Source organism: Doryrhamphus excisus, linkage group LG4 (genome assembly GCF_037039965.1).
Source record: "Doryrhamphus excisus strain RoL-2023G ecotype Guam linkage group LG4, RoL_Dexc_Guam_v1.1, whole genome shotgun sequence".
NCBI classification, from domain to species: Eukaryota; Metazoa; Chordata; class Actinopteri; order Syngnathiformes; family Syngnathidae; genus Doryrhamphus; species Doryrhamphus excisus.
In genome coordinates, this window is record NC_136360.1 from 22,460,562 (window position 1) to 22,484,873 (window position 24,312).

The window sequence follows — 24,312 nt, forward strand, 5'->3', positions numbered from 1 at the left end:
ATAGAACGATAGATAGATAGAACGATAGATAGAACGATAGATAGATAGAACGATAGATAGATAGAACGATAGATAGATAGAACGATAGATAGATGATAGATGAAACGATAGAACAATAGATGGATGAAACGATAGAACGGTGGAACAATAGAACAGTGGAACGATAGAACGGTGGAACAATAGAACGATAGATAGATGGAACAATAGAACAATAGATGGAACGATGGAACGATAGATGGATCGATGATAGATATATCGATGGATCGATATAACGATAGAACGGTGGAATCCAATCCAATCCACTTTATTTATATAGCACATTTTATAAACAGAGTTTCCAAAGTGCTGCACAGACTAGTAAAATTAAAAAGTAATAATCCAAAACTAAAAGAGCATTTAAGAAATAAAATAATAAAATAAATATTAAAATATTAAAAACAAGAAACAAAGCAATAAAAGTATAAAAAATAAAACTAATTACAATAAAAACGAAGAACTAAAAGACACAGGACCATACGACTCACTCCGAGCTAAAAGCCAGAGAATAAAAGTGGGTTTTAAGACGAGACTTAAAGCTTTCGATATTGGGGGCCTTTTTTACTTGGGAGGGCAGAGAGTTCCATAGTTTGGGGCCGACCACAGAAAAGGCTCGGTCCCCCCTGGTCTTAAGTCTCGTCTTAGGCACCACAAGTTGGAGCTGGCCCTCGGACCTCAGTGACCGAGCTGGAGAGTAAACTTGGATGAGGTCCGAGATGTATTTGGGGGCCAGCCCATTCAACGCCTTAAAAACAAACAATAAAATCTTAAAATCAATCCTAAAACGAACGGGCAACCAATGTAGGGAGGCCAGAATTGGGGTGATGTGCTCCCCTTTTTTGGTTCCTGTTAAAAGCCGTGCCGCAGAGTTCTGGACTAACTGTAAGCGGGAGAGAGACTTTTGGCTAATTCCAGAGTAAAGTGCATTACAGTAGTCCAGACGTGATGAAATAAAAGCGTGCATGACTTGCTCAAAGTGTTGCAAAGATAAAAAAGATTTAATTTTAGATAAAAGCCGAAGATGATAAAAACAGGATTTTATAACTGCATTAATTTGTTTGTTGAGTTTAAAATCACTGTCTATTATGACGCCAAGGCTGGTGGCTGAGGGACGAATGTTGTTTTGGAGGGGACCGAAGTCTATAGGGGGGCCTTTATAGTTGAGGAGGATAGCTTCGGTCTTCTCTTCGTTAAGCATTAAAAAGTTGTGGGCCAACCAGGCCTTGACATCCCTTAAGCACTCAAGAAGGGGTGTCAGGGGGGCATGATCATTTTTTGCGAGTGGCAAGTACAGCTGGCAGTCATCCGCATACAGGTGATAGGAGATGCCATGCTTTTTAAGTACTGCGCCAAGTGGGACCAGGTAGAGGGCAAATAAAATGGGCCCAAGAATTGATCCTTGTGGAACTCCACAGTCAAGCGGAGCAGTGGAGGAGTAAGATCCCCCAAGTCCCACGGCAAGGCATCTCCCTGACAGGTACGACCTAAACCACTCAAGAGCAGACCCCCTGACACCCACACAGTTCTCCAGGCGAGATAAAAGAATGGTATGGTCCACTGTGTCAAAAGCAGCAGTCAGGTCTAAAAGCACTAAAATGGCTGAACCACCAGAGTCAGTTATTAAAAATAGGTCGTTAAAAACCTTTAAAAGTGCAGACTCAGTGCTATGAAAGGCCCTGTAACCTGACTGGAAAGTGTCTAAAATCCCATTCTCGTCTAAAAAAGGTTGCATCTGTGCAAGAACACTTCTTTCTAAAATCTTTGAGATAAAAGGCAGTTTAGAGATTGGCCGATAATTTGATAAAATTGAAGGATCCAGACTAGTTTTTTTCAACAAAGGTTCAACAGTAGCCTTTTTACAGAAAGATGGCACGATACCAGAGGCCAGGCTACTGTTGATGATGGCACACACAGAAGGACCCACGGTTGGCCAAACCTCCCTAAAAAAGCGAGGTGGGACTGGGTCGATGGGGGAAGAAGAAGGCTTAAGACCCTTTACCATCTCCGTGATAAAAGCCAGTGACACAGGTTCAAACTGATAAAAACCTTTAGAGCACTGTGTCAATGTGGGCATATTAAAAGAGGGGGGTGATATATTACTTCGTACAGATGCAACCTTATCCTTAAAAAACTGCAAAAAGTTTTCACACGTTTCATAAGATTGTTCAAGTATAGTGGATGGACTGGGATTTAAAACAGAGTCAATAGTTTTAAAAAGAACACGTGGGTTGTTAATATTGTCTGATATCAAGTCTGAGAGGTATTTTGTTTTCTCAATCTTCACCACGTTCTGATAATGTCTCCAACTGTCCTTGAGGATTTGATAGGAGACCTGTAGACCGTCCTTCTTCCACCTGCGCTCTGCTTTTCGGCATTCACGCCGGGCTGCTCGAGTGACATCGTTGAGCCACTCTTCCTGTTTAGTTTTGGGGCGCATGGCTTTCAGGGGGGCTAAACTGTCCAAGACAGTCGCACAGGTAGAAGTAAAGCAGTTCATCAACTGCTCGGTGTGCAGCGCAGCGCCTGAGGTCATAAAAGCCTCAGACGCAGTGGAGAACAGAGTGGCAAAGGCCGAGGCCGCGTCAGGCTTGATAAAGCGACCAAAGCGAACAGGAGCAGGCAGGCTGGTGTTACAGTGTGCGTCTAAGTCAAACCTAACCGGACTGTGGTCCGAGAACACCGCATCACCTACAGAGAGTGGAACGATAGAACGATAGATAGATGAAACGATAGATAGATGGAACGATAGAACTATAGATGGAACGATAGAACTATAGATGGAACGATAGAACTATAGATAGAACGATAGATAGAACGATAGGTAGATGGAATGATAGAAGGATAGATATATCAATGGATCGATATAACGATGGAACGATAGAACGATGGAACGATAGAACGATGGAACGATACAATGATGGAACGATACAATGATGGAACGATAGAATGATGGAACGATAGAATGATGGAACGATAGAATGATGGAACGATAGATAGATGGAACGATAGATAGATGGAACGATAGATAGATGGAACGATAGATAGATGGAACGATAGAACGATAGATGGATGGATAGATATAACGATGGAACGATATAACGATAGAACGGTGGAACGATAGAACGATAGAACGGTGGAACGATGGATAGATGGAACGATAGAACGATAGATGGAACGATATAACGATGGAACGATATAACGATGGAACGATATAACGATGGAACGATATAACGATGGAACGATAGAACGGTGGAACAATAGAACGGTGGAACGATAGAACGGTGGAACGATAGAACGGTGGAACGATAGAACGGTGGAACGATAGAACGGTGGAACGATAGAACGGTGGAACGATAGAACGGTGGAACGATGGATAGATGGAACAATGGATAGATAGATGGAACGATAGGTAGATGGAACGATAGAACGATAGATAGATGGAATGATAGAACGATAGAACGATGGAACGATAGATAGAACGATGGAACGATGGAACGATAGATCGATAGATAGATAGATAGAACGATAGATAGATAGAACGATAGATAGAACGATAGATAGATAGAACGATAGATAGAACGATAGATAGATAGAACGATAGATAGATAGAACGATAGATAGATAGAACGATAGATAGATAGAACGATAGATAGATAGAACGATAGATAGATAGAACGAGAGTTCATTGGTTTCCGCACCTTGGCACATTTGTTCCATAGAACAACGGCATGAACGGAGTGAGCCCTTTTGTCAGTCATACCATCTCTTTGTCTCTTTGTGGGTAGAGGCGGGGCCGGTAGCATACACACACAGGGTACAAGAAGAGTGTAACGTGGTTGAAATCAAGATTGCAATATTCTGTCTTTTTTTTTTTAAATATTTTTTCATTGACTTTTATTAAAAAGTATTATGTAATATATGTATTGTTTCATGACATACGGCTTATTAGTTTTATTAAAAATGCATGTGGAAGGAAGTGGTCCTGTCTGTGACATTTAGAACGTATGTCAATCATCACTATGTCTTTAGCCTTGAAAGACTAGTCAGAAGGCTTTGGTCCATCACCGGTGGGCTCCATTGATTACTGCAAAGCCAAGCGTGGGTGGATCACATGGAGGTGCTTGAGATGTGCTAGAAATGAAGCGTGTCCATTTGTGAGGCTTAGTGCATGCATAGTTTTTTGCTTTTTTATGCTTTCGGAATCGTTGTGGAAGACAAGAGATTCCAGTCACTTCTATAAATACGTTTGTGCATCTTAATATCCTTATAAATAGGCCTTTATCCCGCAGGAAGTGATGACGTGTGCAGCCTGCCTGCATCAGCAGCAACGGCGACTCGCCTTCATGCTCATACTGGTAGAGGATGGGAGACAAGCGTGTGTGTGTGTGTGTGTATGTGGGAAGATGGGAGGGAGCATCGGGGGTTACCATGGCAACACAAGCAGGGTGACGCAGGTAAAAGCAGGGGAAAGCTAGGGAGGTGGTGATTGGTTGGCAACTGCATACATTTGTGTGTGTGTGTGTGTGGAAGAGATTTTTGGGTAGCCAAGGGAGAAAAAAAAACGCTCACATGGAATCGCACATTTTTGACATGCTTGGACTTTATGAATTTGTATTTAGTGACTCTCTCTATATGGTAATGGTTGGTGCAGGGTCAGTTCTAGGCTTGCACATATGGGGGTGGCAGTCAGAAATCTTATGGGGGCTCCATGTATACCACTGTCGGGCACTATTTTTTTTTTTTCTATACCGGTATAGATTCTTCAAATGTTATGAAAATTAACAACCCGAGTTGATGACTGCGACCTGCGGCAGACTTTAATTGATACATAATTAGAAATTTCTATATTTATATATAGAAATGATCGCACTAAAAAGATGGTTTGATGATAAGAGATTGTCCTTGAACTTAAGTAAAACTAGGGTCTCAAACACGCGGCCCGCGGGCCAAATGTGGCCCGCAGGACACTAGTTTGAGGCCCCCCGCCTTGATATGAAAGTTTAATGTTAGTGCGGCAAGTTTGATATGGATGCTGTATGGTATCATGTACCCAGAAAAAAATTATTACGTTTGATTCATGTTCATGTTAAAGGTTAAATAACTGTTAATAGTTATCCTCCCTCTCCGTGTGGAAGTGGTAAGTTTTTGGCTATTTAAGTTGAAAGGAAATAACTTGAAGGCTACCGTTTAGGTCGCTAGCTCTCTAGTTTGCGAGTTAGCATGTGTCTCAAGACCCTGCAGTTGCGCAATATGTTGTAAATAAAGAGTATAAATGTGACTATAGTCGTGTTTTGTCATGTCTACAGGGCTCTAATAATGCTTTGTTCATTTTAAATCTGAAAAAAATCATTTGTCTACCCACCAACTATATGTGGTTTCTTAAGTTTTTATTATTTGCCGTTTTATTATTATTATTATATTTATTTATTACTGATTGATTTTCTTTATTCTTGATTTATTTTTCATCTTATTTTGTGTAGAAAAATAAAAATTAAGATATTTGAGAACAGTGGAATGTTTTATCAGACCTTTTCTTGTAGAAAATTGGAACCAAAGCAAAGTTTTAAAAAAAAAATGTTTTTAATAAATGTGTTTTTTTTTTTTTTTTTGGAAAACCTGATGCAGCCCAGTCTCACCCAGACCCTAGCTCCAGTGGCCCCCAAGTAAATTGAGTTTGAGACCCCTGGTATAGAATATGTATGGATAGATGTACTTCCACTTTAAACAAAAGCTCATTTATTCCCATGTGTGCTCATGTACATAAATTACAGCATCTCTAGTCATAAAAAAAAAAAAGAGAACCAAACCATCATAACCACATCATGTTGGCCTTGCACCCTAACGAGAGCTCTTATTTCCTTTACTTTTGTCACACAAATACTTTAAAAAAAAGTGTTATGACATAAAGACTACTGCTGTACCTCCACTATAGGGGCTGCTAACCACAAAATAGAACGGTTGGCAAACAGAAACTAAAAACCTTATTCCAGTGTATCACATGACAAAACGTCTCCTTGTGTTTGGAGAAACAACACTTTTTTTAAACAATATGTGATATACTGGGATAAGGTTACTGTAATAATAAAAAAAATACAAATACCATAAATCTGGAAGAAGCTAAAAACAGGCATCTTAGAACGTGAGTGCTGAGGAAGATGTTGTGTATATGCGTGTTTTTTTTTTCTTACATCCCAACAGGTTAGTGCTGGTTCTTCATCCCCTGCGGTTTGCCTGGTTTCTTATCCTGCTGCTGCTGACCTCGTCCGGCGCCGCTCATCCCTCGACCCCGACCGCCAAACACACCTACGGGAACCGAGGAGGAGGAACGTCAGCTGGAGAAACACAACGACGTGATGTCGCAGCTGAAAAGCAGCCATTGGTTGTCCTAGATCAAACTAGCGTCCTGCGAGCCACATTTGGCCCGCGGGCCGCGTGTTTGAGACCCCCGCCTTGATATGAAAGTTTAATGTAAGTTTGATATGGATGCTGTATGGTATCATGTACCCAGAAAAAATTATTACGTTTGATTAATGTTCATGTTTAAGGTTAAATAACTGTTAATAGTTATCCTCCCTATCCGTGTGGAAGTGGTAAGTTTTTGGCTATTTAAGTTGAAAGGAAATAACTTGAAGGCTACCGTTTAGGTCGCTAGCTCTCTAGTTTGCGAGTTAGCATGTGTCTCAAGACCCTGCAGTTGCGCAATATTTTGTAAATAAAGAGTATAAATGTGACTATAGTCGTGTTTTGTCATGTCCATAAAAAAAAGATTTAAAAAAAAGAATTATCCCTCAGAAAATACTTAGCAAAATATGTATAAATCAGGGGTCTCAAACACGCGGCCCGCGGGCCAAATGTGGCACGCAGGACACTAGTTTGAGGCCCCCGCCTTGATATGAAAGTTTAATGTTAGTGTGGCCCGCGCAAGTTTGATATGGATGCTGTATGGTATCATGTACCCAGAAAAAATTATTACGTTTGATTAATGTTCATGTTAAAGGTTAAATAAGTGTTAATAGTTATCCTCCCTATCCGTGTGGAAGTGGTAAGTATTTGGCTATTTTAAGTTGAAAGGAAATAACTTGAAGGCTACCGTTTAGGTCGCTAGCTCTCTAGTATGCGAGTTAGCATGTGTCTCAAGACCCTGCAGTTGCGCAATATGTTGTAAATAAAAAGAGTATAAATGTGACTATAGTCGTGTTTTGTCATGTCTATAAAAAAAAGATTAAAAAAGAAAAAATTATCTCTCAGAAAATACTTAGCAAAATATGTATAAATCAGGGGTCTCAAACACACGTGGCCCGCAGGACACCAGTTTGAGGCCCCCGCCTTTGATGCTGGGTCATACGATAAATAATAAAGAGAATGCAACGTCCATTCTAGTGGATGAAAAGTGGGGGCAGAAAGAAACATCACCTCGGCCTGCTCCTCCTCTCCCTTTGCCCTGCTGTTTGTTCTGCTGGGCGCCTCCCCGTCCTCGACCCTTCGACACTACCTCCTCCTTCACCATGTCGATGATCTCGTCTGGGATTCGCAGATACTTGATGGTGCTTCCCCGGATGTAGCACTCGGGCATTCTCCAGAACTTGTCACCATCCTGTGAGAGAGAGAGAGAGGTGAGGAGTCACATTGCTGGACTCCAAAGAACTTCCTGGCACCAACGATCAAGCGCTACTTTAAAACAATCTTCAATCCAATGAGAAAGTGCAGTGAGGAGTGATTTATGGTAATGGTTTTATTTCATTTGAACATGCATCAGATGACAATTGAATGCATCACAATCAGTTCCCAGTTCCACATGTCCAAAAGGAGTAGGAAGAAGCAAAGCTTATTAAATCCTACCCCTCCATCTGGTATTTTTACAATCACTAACTGTTACATTTGTTCACTTCCTGCTTTCTTAATTTAATTTAATTTAATTTAATTTAATTCAATTTAATTCAATTTAATTCAATTTAATTCAATTTAATTTAATTCAATTTAATTCAATTTAATTCAATTTAATTCAATTTAATTCAATTTAATTCAATTTAATTCAATTTAATTCAATTTAATTCAATTTAATTCAATTCAATTCAATTCAATTTAATTTAATTTAATTTAATTTAATTTAATTTAATTTAATTTAATTTAATTTAATTTAATTTAATTTAATTTAATTTAATTTAATTTAATTTAATCCTAGCATAGAAGTGTTTCAAATTTAGTTTATTTATTGCTCTAATACATGGGTGTCCAAAATGGGGCGCCGCCGCACAGTCTAAATCGAATTTAATTTGGAAAACTTTGTTGGGGAAAATCTTTTACTATGAGAATAATGAAATAAAAAATAATAAAAAGAATGTAAAAAATATATATATCGCAAGAATAAAATTTCCGATTATTATTTTAAAAGGAAGTTAAAATGATCTACGTACAGTATATGTCAAAGCTGAGATGCTGTTTTTTGTTCTTGAAATAAACATATAGAACTTCTTAGCTTTACAAAATATCATTTCATTTGTCAGTATGTGGCCCTTGGGAGGGAACACCCCAGTTTGGACACCCTTGCTCTAACAGCGAGCATGATTTTCTTGCCAAGAATAGACATTCTTTCCCCCGCACACGTACACATGCATGTACACACACAATATTCAGGATCACGAGCTTAAATTATTATTATTATTGTTATGTAACAATAATAATGCGTCAAACGTGAAATAGGATTCATTCATTCAAGTTCAAATATGTGCAATACTAAATATTGTTTACTGAAATTCCACATTTTGGTTATTGCAATTCTACATCTTGTTACTGTATAGGTTATTGTTTTTGATGTACATATATTTACAGTTATTCTGAACAGCAGCTGCCACTTTTATATTTATATTGTTATTCCTTGTTTTATTTTTATCCTTATTCTTATTTTTACTTTCTACAAAATGCACAGTGGAGTTGCACTCAAATTTTGTTGTACGCAATAAAATTACAATAAAGGGGATTCTGATTCTAAATTTAAGGAAATGTTATCATCATCATCTTAAATCAAGGAAGGAAATGAAGTGAGAGTCGTACCCGCGAGGTACAAATGACTTCTCTTAAGTTGATGTTCATCCAGTTGTCACAGCTGACCAGGTGACCGTTATACGTTTCTCCATTCTTCAGCTCCACCAGCTGTAAAAAAAATAAACAACAACAACAAAAAACATGACCATGGACAAACTTTGACTAATTCCATATAATTACACAGTGGGGGAGAAGTGCTATGACATGTACATTTCTCCTGATATTTTATAGCAACAAAAACACTAAATAACACTGCATTTTTTTAGGAAAATCAGGCCAAAAAAAAAACACATTGGTCGTACTCATTATTTTAATTAGCGTGTATATAATAACTGACTTTTTAAACCTAAACTTGCCATTGTACTGCTGCACAAACACCGATTATTCTAGTGTTTCCCAACCTTTATTGAGCCAAAGCACATATTTGACATGGATTACTCCCTTGTATAAATTGGAGCACATGGATGCACAGATTATTATTATTTTGCACTATGACCCATTTACCATTGCACTAAAATTAATATATCTGCTCCTGCATATGCTCCTGTGCAATACTATGTGTATATTTTGGATACCTTGTATATATCTTGTATATAGTATCTTGTTAAATTGCCTTTTTTACTCTACTTTTATATACTTTTTTTTAACTTGACTACTGCACTGAAAGAAAAACAATAAAGGCCATTCCATTCCATTCCAGATCAATCATGTGCTTTCTGCCATCTTGTAAAAGAGCATTTCATTGTTTGCCTGTCACAATGCGTCGTTGAGATAGATAAACAAAAGATATATTATTTGTAGTATACATAACTTCCAGAACAGTGAAACTGGATCATTTCCCAGTGTATACCGCAGTACTGTGGTTGGGAATCACTGTACTTATCCAGAATATTCAATATAGTCTCACCATTGGATGGTTCTGGGCGGTCTTCAGCAGAGACAAAGGAAGCTGTAAAAAACATGGACAGACTTAAGATTATGTGATAAATAAAATGTAAAAGTATTTCGAGTATTTCGCTTTCACTCAGCAAGAAGGTGCAGGAGTCTAACACCAGCGAGTCGTAAGTATGGAGACACTTTGCTATGCTATTGTACGAGAAAGTGTCTCCAAACTTTTGTATGTATGACCTACATAAAATGTATAAGCTGTGCAGAAGGACGAAGGTTTGCTGTACCATGTACACCTCCCTACAGGTGACTGGCTACCATAAGTACATAACTATAAATGTTAATAGAACGTAATGTGCTTAGAGCTAACTTACCTACCTAGCTAGCTAGCTAGCTAGCCACTGAGCGGTATTCATTACTGCTAATGCTCACATCCTAGTTAGCAACTCAAAATGCCAAATAAACCGTTTAATCTTTAAGCGAGCCACAGTATATAAGTATTTAAACACCACAGTAAGCTACGTACCATTTTGATAGAGAAGTTTTTTTTAATATTTAGAATCCTCTGTGCCTACAAATTACTGCTTTCGGTCCTCCACTTCTTCTTCAGATAATGTTAAGACGAATTGTGGCTACGTCGTTAGCTGCCGCCACCTACAGGTGATAATAGGTATGACATCAACACTGCATTTGAGGTGGAAAAGACTACTGAAGTAATTATTTTCATGTGAAGTTATTACATAATACCGATATAAAAATGTACTCGAGTGAAATTAAAAAAATAACTGATTTAAGTTGTACTCAGAATACAAGTTACTGGTGTGGTTACTGTTAAAGAGGGAGAGAAGTTTTTTTATGGCGTATTGATGCATTTTTTGCCTTTTTGTTGATATTTTGTTGACTCAGTAACGGATTAAGATTTAAAATGCAAAGAGATCAGTCAATGGCAATGCGAAAAAAAAAAAAGACTGTTTACAGATAAATATAATGTATGTAACGTCGTTGCCGACGCTATGGAAATGACACGACTGTGGTCGATAACAAGTTTTTTATTGCACAAAAATAATGACTACTGTCGCCGCTAAAACCACAGCCAGCAAGTCTTTTTTTATTTTGTATTTTGTATTTTTATTCATTTATTTACTTATTTTTAATTTTTAATTTTTAATTTTTAATTTTTAATTTTTAATTTTTAATTTTTAATTTTTAATTTTTAATTTTTAATTTTTAATTTTTAATTTTTAATTTTTAATTTTTAATTATTTATTTTTTATTTTTTATTTTTTATTTTTTATTTTTTATTTTTTATTTTTTATTTTTTATTTTTTATTTTTTATTTTTTATTTTTTATTTTTTATTTTATTACAAGCTTCAATTCAACAGCGCTTCCTCACCAACAACACGCCCCCACACCTGGTGCATTCACAGTCACTCGGAACAGTCAGACACTCAAGAGCATGTCAACATGAACACGTCAGGGTCGCTACAGTATTTTTAATATGTTTTTTTTTCAACAAACCATGTAATATAATTAGGTATGTTCCAATTAATAACTTCTAAAGATCAATAATTTTTACACAAATTTACACTTTTATGGACATGAAAATATTACAATGCAATTCCAATGGAGCTAATGTTTTGGGTAACGATATGGCACGTTTTCGCCTCATACACGTCGTTGCGTCACGCGTGACGTCATGACGTCGAGGACTTTGGCGTTCGGACGCTGGCTGGAGCTAGGCAGTCGGGCGCCTTCAGCTGAGGGGGGGACAACAGGGCGACTTTATGGTCCTGCTACACAACAAAGACCCGATAAAGCACCGAATCACTCGACGTGTCACGACGGGAAATGGACAACAGTAAACGGACTGTGGTCGTTACAGGTGTGTATTTTGTTTGCTTGGTTGCCTTTCATTGGAGCCTCCCGGCGGGCTTGTTCTTTGGGTAAGAAGTAGTGGAAAAGTTGGGTTGATGACAGCTGCTCGGAGGCTAATGGCGTCAGCCTGTTTGTGCTCCACTCTGCGGCCTTTTGTAGCTAGCAGAAAGAAGCCATTCGACGTAGTTATATTTAGCTACTTTGTAAATAGAAAACCCGTTTTTGTAATTTGTTAAAAAATAATAATAACGCCATTTTGAAGGTTGAACAATTTGGTATCCAACAATCATTAATAAGACACGAAAAAAACTTTTATGCTAATATACTTTGTTTTTAGCATGATTCACATTTTTCCACAACCTTCAAAAGTCTTATTCTGATTTTCACTATCATCTCTTTTGAATATTTTAGTAACTTGACTTATTATTTATACAGCAGCTTAATCTGGGACTACTTTAAACTTTTATAAAGATATATATACTTAAAAAATAAGTACTTCTGACTAGCACAATGGCCAATAACTAGCAAAATGTCTGCTTACATTTGTTCCCATTATGAAAAATAATATGACAATACTGGAGAAAACTTTCATAAACAATTAAGACAACTGTCAAATTTACTGATAACTCATATAAATTTAGCAAATTAGGGAAATTTGAAAAGTAATCGAAAACTACATTTGTGACAAATTTCAGCGCCCCCGGAGCTGTACCAGTAGTTGCAAAAATATTCATGTTTTCACAAGCTTTGCAAAATATAGTATAACGGCTTCCATGCTGGTATTTGTTTGGCATGTTTTGTCATTTTCGGGTTCAAAGTTAAAAGGAACTATCCAGGATGTTCCGCATTGAAGACCTTAAATTATAATAGGATTAGGTTAGCCGGAACAGAGCTGGTCTATGGGGCACAAATAGGCTGGGGGGGGTTGTTCTTGATGGTTCATAATCAGAACTACGGGTTTTGGACTTATGTGACTTCTTTGCAACTCTTTTTATAGAAAAAAATGTAAATTTGAGTGTGATAACCGCATTCCCAAAGCGAAATGAATGAAAATTTTGGTATTTAGTAATTGTAATACAACACAAAATACACAGTCAGTGAGTACTTGGTTGTTTTTCCAGACACAAAGGCGTGCAGGGGCGCTGAGTCCCAGCTGATGGTATAGATGTGTAGGCTGCCTGGGAACGGCTTCCTCACAATAGCACGCCGGCTGGCAACTAGCGACCCCTCACTCTGCTTCTATTCAGCAGCCTGTCAGACAGACTGATCCTCCCTCCGCCCAACCCCCAGGGACCCGCTGACCCTTGCGGGGAGAAGGTGGAGGGGGCTCGGCTATAGATCCTAATATAAACAAGGCTGTGTGAGGGAATAGCTGTCGTCCAACGCCGCAGCCGCCGCCGCCATTGCCGGTTTTACAAGTCATATGGATTGACGCAGGGAGGGGTTGTTTGGTGGTAGTGATTGATCTTATTTTGCTCATTCAAGGAGAGAGTCATCTTAAACCACCTAAACAGGCAGCCATGCTAAATCGGTCTTCAAAAGACACAACTTGAACTCAAAACGACGTGAAACAATTTGTGACGCAATCTAAAAAGGGTAATATTTTCAATATTGTACAATCACTTGAAATAACAGCCATGTTTTCCAGGTTTTGGGCCGTTTGGAGAACACACAGTTAATGCCAGCTGGGTTGCAGTACAGGTGAGTTTTATCACTGTTTTCTGTCATTTTCTTGTTTATTAATGCACAAGATTAGACACATGCAATCCAGAAAATCATATGTAAATGGTACATTTAGGGGGGGGGGAGTGGGCTAATAAATTGACAATAAAAGCACAAATACTGCGTATTTCAGAAAACAACAAATGGAATGATAAAACACTCTACAAGAAGCAATGAAGTCTGTAAAAAATCAAAAATTGTTACTGACTGCATCACACACCGTCTGGAAATCAAACATCAGTATCAAACATAATGTGTGTACCCTAATTTCCGATGTATAAGACGCTAATTTTTTTTATGGCTATCTTCTAGAATCGCTACTCATTAATAATTTTTTTACTCGTATTGGTACATGTTTGTATGTTTATTCGGCATAACTTTTGAGTGTTAAGTTGCTGTGTGATGATTTTAGACTTATTTGTAACATGACACCGTGAATCAGACTGAAGTCTGTAAAATTAAATAATTAAAAAAATAATAAAAATAGAAAAATACAAAAATTGTTACAACTATAATGATGAAAATGGTAATATTAATGATGATTATAATAATGGTAATAATGATAATAACAATAATATTACAATGATAATAATAACAGGGGAAAACAAGACTGGGGCATGAACATGATTATATGTTGCAAAAAGGGTTAGGCATTTATAAGTTTTTGCTTCATCCTACTCCTTTTCGGCTTGTGATCAGATCGTTGAATACAAATGTTAATAATGGAAAGTTATATTTTGATTGATGTAAGAAATGCACTGTAATGTTTCATATATTTGCCCAAATAAAATTAAAATAAAACAAAATAAATTTTTAATAATTAATATTTTACAAATATATTTTAATAATATTATTATAATATTATAAATAATATTATAATATTTAATAATATTTTCATCATGTTGTCTAGTGTACTTGCATGATGCCTGCTTCTCACTACGCAGCAGTGTACTGCCGGGGTCTCAGGGCCCTGCTGGAGATACTACCAGCGGGGGGGGGGTGTGAGGGGGGGGGGGGCACATTGGTTGTCAGGGTGTCTAGACAAACTTGATAAGGATATTAAAGGCAAACAAAAGGAAGCTTTGTGGCGGGGTCGCAGACGTGGTCAAACGAGCCTTTCAGTGACAGCGGGGGTCAGTGTCCGGGGCTATTTGTCCTGCAAGTAGACGGGGGGGAGGAGTTGGCCCCTCAGGGTGTGAATTCGACACGCATTTATCTTGTTATTTTTGCATAATTGCTCTTTTATTTTACATATTGATTGTGCCGGTATGAATCTGTTTTTTTTGCACTACAGTATGATTGGCACTTTTTTTTTTTGCTTTTTTTCCAAAAATGGTCAAATGAACCTCAAAAGAATCATATTCATAAATTGAAGGTTCTTTTGTTACCTGGCTATTACTGAGGGATATAGAACATATCTCTTAAATCAATTTGTTTGATTTATCCGTGATCCAAATTGTTCTTTCCGTGATCCAAATTGTTCTTTCCGTGATCCAAATTGTTCTTTCCGTGATCCAAATTGTTCTTTACACGATCCAAATTGTTCTTTACACAATCCAAATCGTTCGTTACGCGATCCAAATCGTTCTTTACGCGATCCAAGTCGTTCTTTACGCGATCCAAGTCGTTCTTTACGCGATCCAAATCGTTCTTTACGCGATCCAAATCGTTCTTTACGCGATCCAAGTCGTTCTTTACGCAGTCCAAGTCGTTCTTTACGCAGTCCAAGTCGTTCTTTACGCAGTCCAAGTCGTTCTTTACGCGATCCAAGTCGTTCTTTACGCGATCCAAATTGTTCTTTACATGATCCAAATCGTTCTTTACGCGATCCAAATCGTTCTTTACGCGATCCAAGTCGTTCTGTACGCGATCCAAATCGTTCTTTACGCGATCCAAATCGTTCTTTACGCGATCCAAGTCGTTCTTTACGCGATCCAAGTCGTTCTTTACGCGATCCAAGTCGTTCTTTACGCGATCCAAGTCGTTCTTTACGCGATCCAAGTCGTTCTTTACGCGATCCAAGTCGTTCTTTACGCGATCCAAGTCGTTCTTTACGCGATCCAAGTCGTTCTTTACGCGATCCAAGTCGTTCTTTACGCGATCCAAGTCGTTCTTTACGCGATCCAAGTCGTTCTTTACGCGATCCAAGTCGTTCTTTACGCGATCCAAGTCGTTCTTTACGCGATCCAAGTCGTTCTTTACGCGATCCAAGTCGTTCTTTACGCGATCCAAGTCGTTCTTTACGCGATCCAAGTCGTTCTTTACGCGATCCAAGTCGTTCTTTACGCGATCCAAGTCGTTCTTTACGCGATCCAAGTCGTTCTTTACGCGATCCAAGTCGTTCTTTACGCGATCCAAGTCGTTCTTTACGCGATCCAAGTCGTTCTTTACGCGATCCAAGTCGTTCTTTACGCGATCCAAGTCGTTCTTTACGCGATCCAAGTCGTTCTTTACGCGATCCAAGTCGTTCTTTACGCGATCCAAGTCGTTCTTTACGCGATCCAAGTCGTTCTTTACGCGATCCAAGTCGTTCTTTACGCGATCCAAGTTGTTTTTTACGCGATCCAAGTTGTTCTTTACGCGATCCAAGTTGTTCTTTACGCGATCCAAGTTGTTCTTTACGCGATCCAAGTTGTTTTTTACGCGATCCAAGTTGTTTTTTACGCGATCCAAGTTGTTCTATACGTGAACCAAGTTGTTCTATACGTGAACCAAGTTGTTCTATACGTGAACCAAGTTGTTCTTTACGCGATCCAAATTTATTTTACATATTGATTGTGCCGGTATGAACCTGAACCTGAAAATCTGTTTGTGGTCCTCAGGAGATGAAGAAGCTTGGACTTGGCACAGAAGTAGACTTGCATGTCTACGAGGTTCCTGTGGAGTACCAGACTGTGCAGAGTTTAGTTCCGTCACTATGGAAGAAGTATCACCCCATGGTAAGAGAGAGATGTTTATGAAACGCAGTTTAGATATTTTATGTAGCGATCACATGAAATAAATAAATGACATCTTTGAGGTGGTCAGGCCAAGATGAGGAATTATGACGGCATACTGATTAATATGACAATAATAAAAAAAAAACATTCCAATGAGGTGTAAGTGGGTTGGGTTATTAGTGTGGCCGTGTTGTAAACAAACATGGCGTCCATCATATGGGATCCCCCCACAGCCTCATAAGACCTTGCACGCCAGTCGAATGCCCATATTTATTATTATTATTATACGTTGTTGCTCTTTTTGAAAATATATTTATGTATAGACAAACAACCATTCACACTCGCATTCATACCTATGGACAATTTGGAGTGGCTAATTAACCTAGCATGTTTTTGGAATGTGAGAGGAAACCGGAATACCCGGAGAAAACCCGCGCATGCACGGGGAGAACATGCAAACTCCACACAGAGATGGCCGAGAATGGAATTGAACTTGGGTCTCCTCGCTGTGAAGCCTGTGTGCTAACCACCCGTCCACTGTGCAGCCCTGGTTCAGTATATTTTTCATCAAAATAGTAGTCATGCCAAAATGTTGTGTTGCTGCTGGATGTTCACAGAATCCGAGTGATACTGTCGTGGGGGTGCTGGAGCCTATCCCAGTAGTCGAGAGGCGGGGTATTTTCCAAATATTTCAACTTTCTTCAAAAATTTCTTTTAGTAATATTATGATTTTATTCACATATTATAACTTTTTCCCCAACCTAATTTTCAAAAAATGACAAATCTATTTCATAATTTTACAACTTTGAAGAATATTCTTTAATATTTCCAGTCATTGCTTCTAAAATTACATTACATCGTGAAATTGCCAATTTTTTTTCTCAATATTTTGACTTTATTCTTGCAAAATTACAGCTGATTTTCTAGTTCAGTTCGCTGTTTTTGGGCGAGAGGCGGGGTATACCCTGGACTGGTCGCTAGCCAATCACAGGGCACATATAGACAAACAACCATTCACACTCACATTCATACCTATGGACAATTTGGAGTCGCTAATTAACCTAGCATGTTTTTGGAACATGGAGATGGCCGAGGGTGGAATTGAACCCCGGTCTGCGCGCTAACCACTCGACCGCCGTGCCCAAAAGGCGTACAATATGTTATTAATTGTTGTCATATCGTCGAAGTAGTCGCAATGTGATGGCTTCTGGTCAGTAATGTACCATAACTCTGACTTTTTATAATAAAAATACATAATAAGCCAAGTCAACACGCTGTCTCCTTTTTCGTAATATTGCCGAGTCACTAAATGTCTTCAGTCGTCCCGCTTTGCATGACTCAGCGAACAGAGGAGAATTGTAAAGGCACACCCGTGTTAACAGAAATGACACAACGTTATGTAAATAACATGAATCACTTGCGTTTGTCATGCTATAGCTATAGCGCTGTGGTTAACGCCACGACCGAAGGGCGCCGAGGAGCGGCCAACGACAATCAGGATGGTCATATTTGGTATCCTGCGAAATGGGGCCAATGAATGAGAATGTTATTTCTGTCATGTCGGCGCTTATTGCATGGGAACTCCACAGACCTTCAGTCTGCACATCGTGAACCAGCCTGCAGGGTGCATATGTATATATATATATATATATATATATATATATACGTATATACGTATATATGTATGTATGTATATGTATAAGGGCTTTGTGTTGAACTGTAAGTCTCATGACATTTTTTTTGCACTACAGTATAATTGGCGCTTTTTTTGTGTTGCTTTTTTCCAAAAATGGTCAAATGAACCTGAATAGAATCATATTCATAAATGGAAGGTTCTTTTGTTACCTGGCTATTACTGAGGGACATAGAACATATCTCTTAAATCAATGAGTTTGATTTATTTTCCCATTTTAGTATTCATCACTAAAGAAACATCTATTGTGTTGGGGTCAATTTTGACCCATATATATTCATGTCAAGAAAAGGTAGAAAAAGTTATTGTTTTCAGCAACACAACTTTAGTATAAAGTGAAATCAAAAAGCAGAACAGGTCCACATCTTGGTTCACTCTACTTCTTGGCATTCTTTACGTGATCCAAATTGTTCTTTCCGTGATCCAAATTGTTCTTTACGTGATCCAAATTGTTCTTTCCGTGATCCAAATTGTTCTTTCCGTGATCCAAATTGTTCTTTCCGTGATCCAAATTGTTCTTTACGTGATCCAAATTGTTCTTTACGTGATCCAAATTGTTCTTTACGTGATCCAAATTGTTCTTCACGTGATCCAAATTGTTCTTTCCGTGATCCAAATTGTTCTTTACACGGTCCAGACTGTTCTTTTACATGATCCAAATAGTTCTTTACGTGATCCAAATAGTTCTTTACTTGATCCAAATTGTTCTTTCCATGATCCAAATTGTTCTTTCCGTGATCCAAATTGTTCTTTCCGTGATCCAAATTGTTCTTTCCGTGATCAAAATTGTTCTTTCCGTGATCCAAATGTTTTTTTACACGATCCAAACTGTTCTTTACACGATCCAAACTGTTCTTTACGTGGTCCAAACTGTTCTTTTACGTGATCCAAATAGTTTTTTACGTGATCCAAATTGTTCTTTCCGTGATCCAAATTGTTCTTTCCGTGATCAAAATTGTTCTTTCCGTGATCCAAATTGTTCTTTCTGTGATCCAAATTGTTCTTTACGTGATCCAAATTGTTCTCTATGTGATCCAAATTGTTCTTTCCATGATCCAAATAGTTCTTTCCATGATCCAAATAGTTCTTTCCATGATCCAAATTGTTCTTTCTACGATCCAAATAGTTCTTTCCATGATCCAAATTGTTCTTTCCGTGATCCAAATAGTTCTTTACGTGATCCAAATAGTTCTTTACTTGATCCAAATTGTTCTTTCTGTGATCCAAATTGTTCTTTCCGTGATCCAAATTGTTCTTTCCGTGATCCAAATGTTTTTTTACACGATCCAAACTGTTCTTTACACGATCCAAACTGTTCTTTACGTGGTCCAAACTGTTCTTTTACGTGATCCAAATAGTTTTTTCCGTGATCAAAATTGTTCTTTCCGTGATCCAAATTGTTCTTTCCGTGATCCAAATTGTTCTTTACGTGATCCAAATTGTTCTCTATGTGATCCAAATTGTTCTTTCCATGATCCAAATAGTTCTTTCCATGATCCAAATAGTTCTTTCCATGATCCAAATTGTTCTTTCCATGATCCAAATTGTTCTTTCCATGATCCAAATTGTTCTTTCTACGATCCAAATTGTTCTTTCCATGATCCAAATTGTTCTTTCTACGATCCAAATTGTTCTTTCCATGATCCAAATAGTTCTTTCCATGATCCAAATTGTTCTTTCTACGATCCAAATTGTTCTTTCCATGATCCAAATGGTTCTTTCCATGATCCAAATAGTAAAATGTGAAATCATCCATCAGTCAAATGAGTGAATTCCCCTCCCATGTCTGGACCTTGTTTTTCTGCTGGTATACTGGAAAAGCGGTCAAAATGAGAATCCCCTGAAGCTTCCATGATGAGAAGAGGAGCTGGTTGTCATTGTGTTGGCTAATTGTACACTTATGATTTCACTTGGGGCTCCAAATATTGCTTTATAGTCATATTATTATTATTATTATTATAACCGGGTCCAAACCGACCCTAACAATACAGTGGTCATAATTTCAACCAGACCATTTTAAAATGTAGTAAAAAAAAATGTTTTTGGTTTTATTTTGTTGAAATAGAGTTTAATGACAAAGTCAAAAAGCCTTGATGCCTTGATTCAATGCCCCCCCTCCCACGGGAACCCACCCTGCACCCCACCCGTAATTGACTTGTGCGTTTGTGTTTCATTTTCTGTTTTTCAGTTGGTTGTTCATGTCGGCGTGTCAGGCATGGCCACCACCGTCACGTTAGAGAAGTGCGGCAGAAATCATGGCTACAAGGGCCTGGACAACAGCAGCTTCTGTCCTGATTCACAGTGTTGCATTGTGGGAGGCCCAGACTGTATTGACTCTGTTATTGACATGGAATCAGTCTGCAAGAGAGTGACTGCCTCTGGACTGGGAGTTGCTGTGTCTGTCTCCAAAGATGCTGGAAGGTATTGAAAGTTTGTTTTTCTTTAAAAAAACGTTAATTTAACTGGCCTGGATAAATTAAGTTTGTTTTCCTCGTTTCTCTTTTCCACACATGCTGGATGACAAGAGGGTTCACTCTGAATGTGTCGTCCGCATTGGTTCTATAGTGGAATGACCAGAGAGAGAACCCGCTTGTCAGCCATTCAGCCTCTTTGTCACCATACGCGGAGGCGGGGGTACTAGTGAGCACATAAACAAAGCGCTAGCAGCGGGTTAGCACATAAACGCTAATGTGGTTTCTAAACCAAGTTCATTCATTTTCTACCGCTTTTCCTCACGAGGGTCGTGGGGGGTGCTGGAGCCTATCCCAGCTGTCTTCGGGCCAGCCAATCACAGGGCACATATAGACAAACAACCATTCACACTCACATTCATACCTATGGACAATTTGGAGTCGCTAATTAACCTAGCATGTTTTTGGAATGTGGGAGGAAACCGGAGTACCCGGAGAAAATCCACGCATGCACGGGGAGAACATGCAATTGGTGGAATTGGACTCGGGTCTTCTAGCTGTGAGGCTTGTGTGCTAACCACTCGAACACCGTGCAGCCTCATATTAATATTATTCATTCATTGATTCATTTTCTACCGCTTATCCTCATGGGGGTGCTGGAGTCTCTCCCAGCTGTCTTCTACCGAGAGGCGGGGTAGACCCTGGACTGGTGGCCAGCCAATCACAGGGCACATATAGACAAACAACCATTCACACTCACATTCATACCTATGGACAATTTGGAGTCGCTAATTAACCTAGCATGTTTTTGGAATGTGGGAGGAAACCGGAGTACCCGGAGAAAACCCACGCACAAACGGGGAGAACATGCAATTGGTGGAATTGGACTCGGGTCTTCTAGCTGTGAGGCCTGTGTGCTAACCACTCGAACACTGTGCAGCCTCATATTAATATTATTTATTCATTGATTCATTTTCTACCGCTTATCCTCACAAGGGTCACGGGGATGCTGGAGCCTATCCCAGCTGTCTTCAGGCGAGAGGCGGGGTAGACCCTGGACTGGTGGCCAGCCAATCACAGGGCACATATAGACAAACAACCATTCACACTCACGTTCATACCTATGGACAATTTGGAGTGGCTAATTAACCTAGCATGTTTTTGGAATGTGGGAGGAAACCGGAGTACCCGGAGAAAACCCACGCATTCACGGGGAGAACATGCAATTGGTGGAATTGGACTCTGGTCTTCTAGCTGTGAGGCCTGTGTGCTAACCACTCGAACACCGTGCAGCCTCATATTAATATTATTTATTCATTGATTCATTTTCTACCGCTTATCCTCATGGGGGTGCTGGAGTCTATCCCAGCTGTCTTCTACCGAGAGGCGGGGTACACCCTGGACTGGTGGCCAGCCAATCACAGGGCACATATAGACAAACAACCATTCACACTCACATTCATACCTATGGACAATTTGGAGTGGCTAATTAACCTAGCATGTTTTTGGAATGTGGGAGGAAACCGGAGTACCCGGAGAAAACCCACACATGCACGGGGAGAACATGCAAACTCCACACAGTAATGGCCGAAGGTGGAATTGAACTTGGGTCTCCTAGCTGTGAAGCCTGTGTGCTAACCACCCGGCCTCTGTGCAGCCCTGGTTCAGTATATTTTTCATCAAAATAGTAGTCATGCCAAAATGTTGTGTTGCTGCTGGATGTTCACAGTATCCGAGTGATACTGTCGTGGGGGTGCTGGAGCCTATCCAGCTGTCTTTTGGGTGAGAGGCGGGGTTCACCCTGGACTGGTGGCCAGCCAATCACAGGGCACATATAGACAAACAACCATTCACACTCACATTCATACCTATGGACAATTTGTAGTCGCTAATTAACCTAGCATGTTTTTGGATATACTGTAACTCCATGTTATTTGTCTCATATCATAGATATCTATGCGATTTCACCTATTACACATCCCTGTACATGAGCCACGGTCGCTCTGCCTTCGTCCATGTGCCTCCTCTCGGGAAGCCGTACAGCGGCGAAGACCTGGGCCGCGCGTTGCAGGCCATTGTCCGGGAGATGCTGGAGCTTCTGGATCACGCCAAGGAAAAGATTCACTGCCAGCAGCACTTCCACTAAGTGACCTCCCGAAAACCAGCCAGCCAGCCAGCCAGCCAGCCAGCCTGCCTCTCCAGCCACGCAAGACAAATTGCACTCGACAACAAGTAGCCAAGTTCTTTCTTATTTCGCCCCTCGGTTATGATGTGAGAGTTCCCGTTACAGTTGCTGCGTACAGTGTCGAATAATACACAGCATTACTCCAAATGTGGCTACTAGTATTGCACCTTATAGCGTTAGGGTTTACTGACACGGTTACGGAAGTCACATTTGGCAACCCCCAACATTGGTTGAATTTGTAATGCTTCATTCTTACATGTCGAGCTTTTATCGTATTATTGTGTTACCAAAGCCGCCAGGTAGTTTAGACCAGTGTTTTTCAACCCTTTTTTTTTGAGTCACGGCACGTTTTTTTTTTACATTGGAAAAATTTATGGCACACCACGAACCAAAAATGTTCCAAAATGTCACCACGACCTCACACGTGCATGAAAAAGTCCAATCGGAGGAACAAGGCAGGTGTTGCCACACGGACCAATATTACATTGCTATGCCGGTCTTTACACCACAGACATGTTTTTACATGACCACTTTTTCTCTTTTCGAATTACCTTTCGGGAAAAAATAGTATCCATGGAAAGGAATATTCCAACAATCGTTTTTTTTATCTTTTTTTTATACATGACAAAACACGACTATAGTCACATTTATACTCTTTTTATTTACGACATATTGCGCAACTGCAGGGTCTTGAGACACATGCTAACTCGCAAACTAGAGAGCTAGCGACCTAAACGGTAGCCTCCAAATTATTTCCTTTCAACTTAAATAGCCAAAAACTTACCACTTCCACACAGATAGGGAGGATAACTATTAACAGTTATTTAACCTTTAACATGAACATTAATCAAACGTAATAATTTTTTCTGGGTACATGATACCATACAGCATCCATATCAAACTTTCATATCAAGGCGGGGGCCTCAAACTAGTGTCCTGCGGGCCACATTTCGCCCGCGGACCGTGTGTTTGAGACCCCTGATTTATACATATTTTGCTAAGTATTTTCTGAGAGATAATTCTTTATCTTTTTTTTTATCTTTTTTTTATACATGACAAAACACGACTATAGTCACATTTATACTCTTTTTATTTACAACATATTGCGCAACTGCGGCGTCTTGAGACACATGCTAACTCGCAAACTAGAGAGCTAGCGACCTAAACGGTAGCCTTCAAGTTATTTCCTTTCAACTTAAATAGCCAAAAACTTACCACTTCCACACGGATAGGGAGGATAACTATTAACAGTTATTTAACCTTTAACATGAACATGAATCAAACGTAATAATTTTTTCTGGGTACATGATACCATACAGCATCCATATCAACATTAAACTTTCATATCAAGGCGGGGGCCTCAAACTAGTGTCCTGCGGGCCACATTTTGCCCGCGGGCCGCGTGTTTGAGCGGGTACTAGATACTTGAATCGGATTTGGGAAAGGAATATTCCATCCCTGTTCAATTCTTTACATTTGAGCAAATATACCAAATGCAATTGGAATATTTGTGTCCATAT

At 39.3% G+C, this 24,312-nt stretch overlaps 2 protein-coding genes across 2 annotated transcripts; one reads left to right on the plus strand and one right to left on the minus strand.

Moving 5' to 3' along the window:
• Positions 1-5,755: 5,755 nt before the first annotated feature.
• Positions 5,756-10,619, minus strand: lsm4 (LSM4 homolog, U6 small nuclear RNA and mRNA degradation associated). The gene is made up of 5 exons (XM_058072642.2): positions 10,493-10,619; positions 9,986-10,027; positions 9,088-9,186; positions 7,450-7,630; positions 5,756-6,339 (listed from the first exon to the last, which is right to left on the minus strand). The coding sequence occupies exons 1-5, from the start codon at positions 10,493-10,495 to the stop codon at positions 6,236-6,238; spliced, it is 429 nt and encodes a 142-aa protein (XP_057928625.1). The 5' UTR covers positions 10,496-10,619; the 3' UTR covers positions 5,756-6,235.
• Positions 10,620-11,707: 1,088 nt separating this feature from the next.
• Positions 11,708-22,856, plus strand: LOC131129501 (pyroglutamyl-peptidase 1-like). Its single transcript, XM_058073135.2, has 5 exons — positions 11,708-11,849; positions 13,491-13,543; positions 16,387-16,503; positions 20,385-20,617; positions 22,558-22,856. The coding sequence occupies exons 1-5, from the start codon at positions 11,816-11,818 to the stop codon at positions 22,751-22,753; spliced, it is 633 nt and encodes a 210-aa protein (XP_057929118.1). The 5' UTR covers positions 11,708-11,815; the 3' UTR covers positions 22,754-22,856.
• The last annotated feature ends 1,456 nt before the right edge of the window (positions 22,857-24,312 follow it).

What these genes read in the sequence shown, in the direction of transcription:
- LOC131129501 (XM_058073135.2), top strand. Translation starts at nt 11,816, where the DNA reads ATGGACAACAGTAAACGGACTGTGGTCGTTACAG. An exon ending in CCAGCTGGGTTGCAGTACAG is followed by an intron (nt 13,544 to 16,386) that starts GTGAGTTTTATC and finishes TGTGGTCCTCAG; the next exon opens with GAGATGAAGAAGCTTGGACT. An exon ending in GGAAGAAGTATCACCCCATG is followed by an intron (nt 16,504 to 20,384) that starts GTAAGAGAGAGA and finishes TCTGTTTTTCAG; the next exon opens with TTGGTTGTTCATGTCGGCGT.
- lsm4 (XM_058072642.2), bottom strand. An exon ending in CCGCCCAGAACCATCCAATG is followed by an intron (nt 9,187 to 9,985) that starts GTGAGACTATAT and finishes TTTTTTTTACAG; the next exon opens with CTGGTGGAGCTGAAGAATGG. An exon ending in AAGTCATTTGTACCTCGCGG is followed by an intron (nt 7,631 to 9,087) that starts GTACGACTCTCA and finishes TCTCTCTCACAG; the next exon opens with GATGGTGACAAGTTCTGGAG.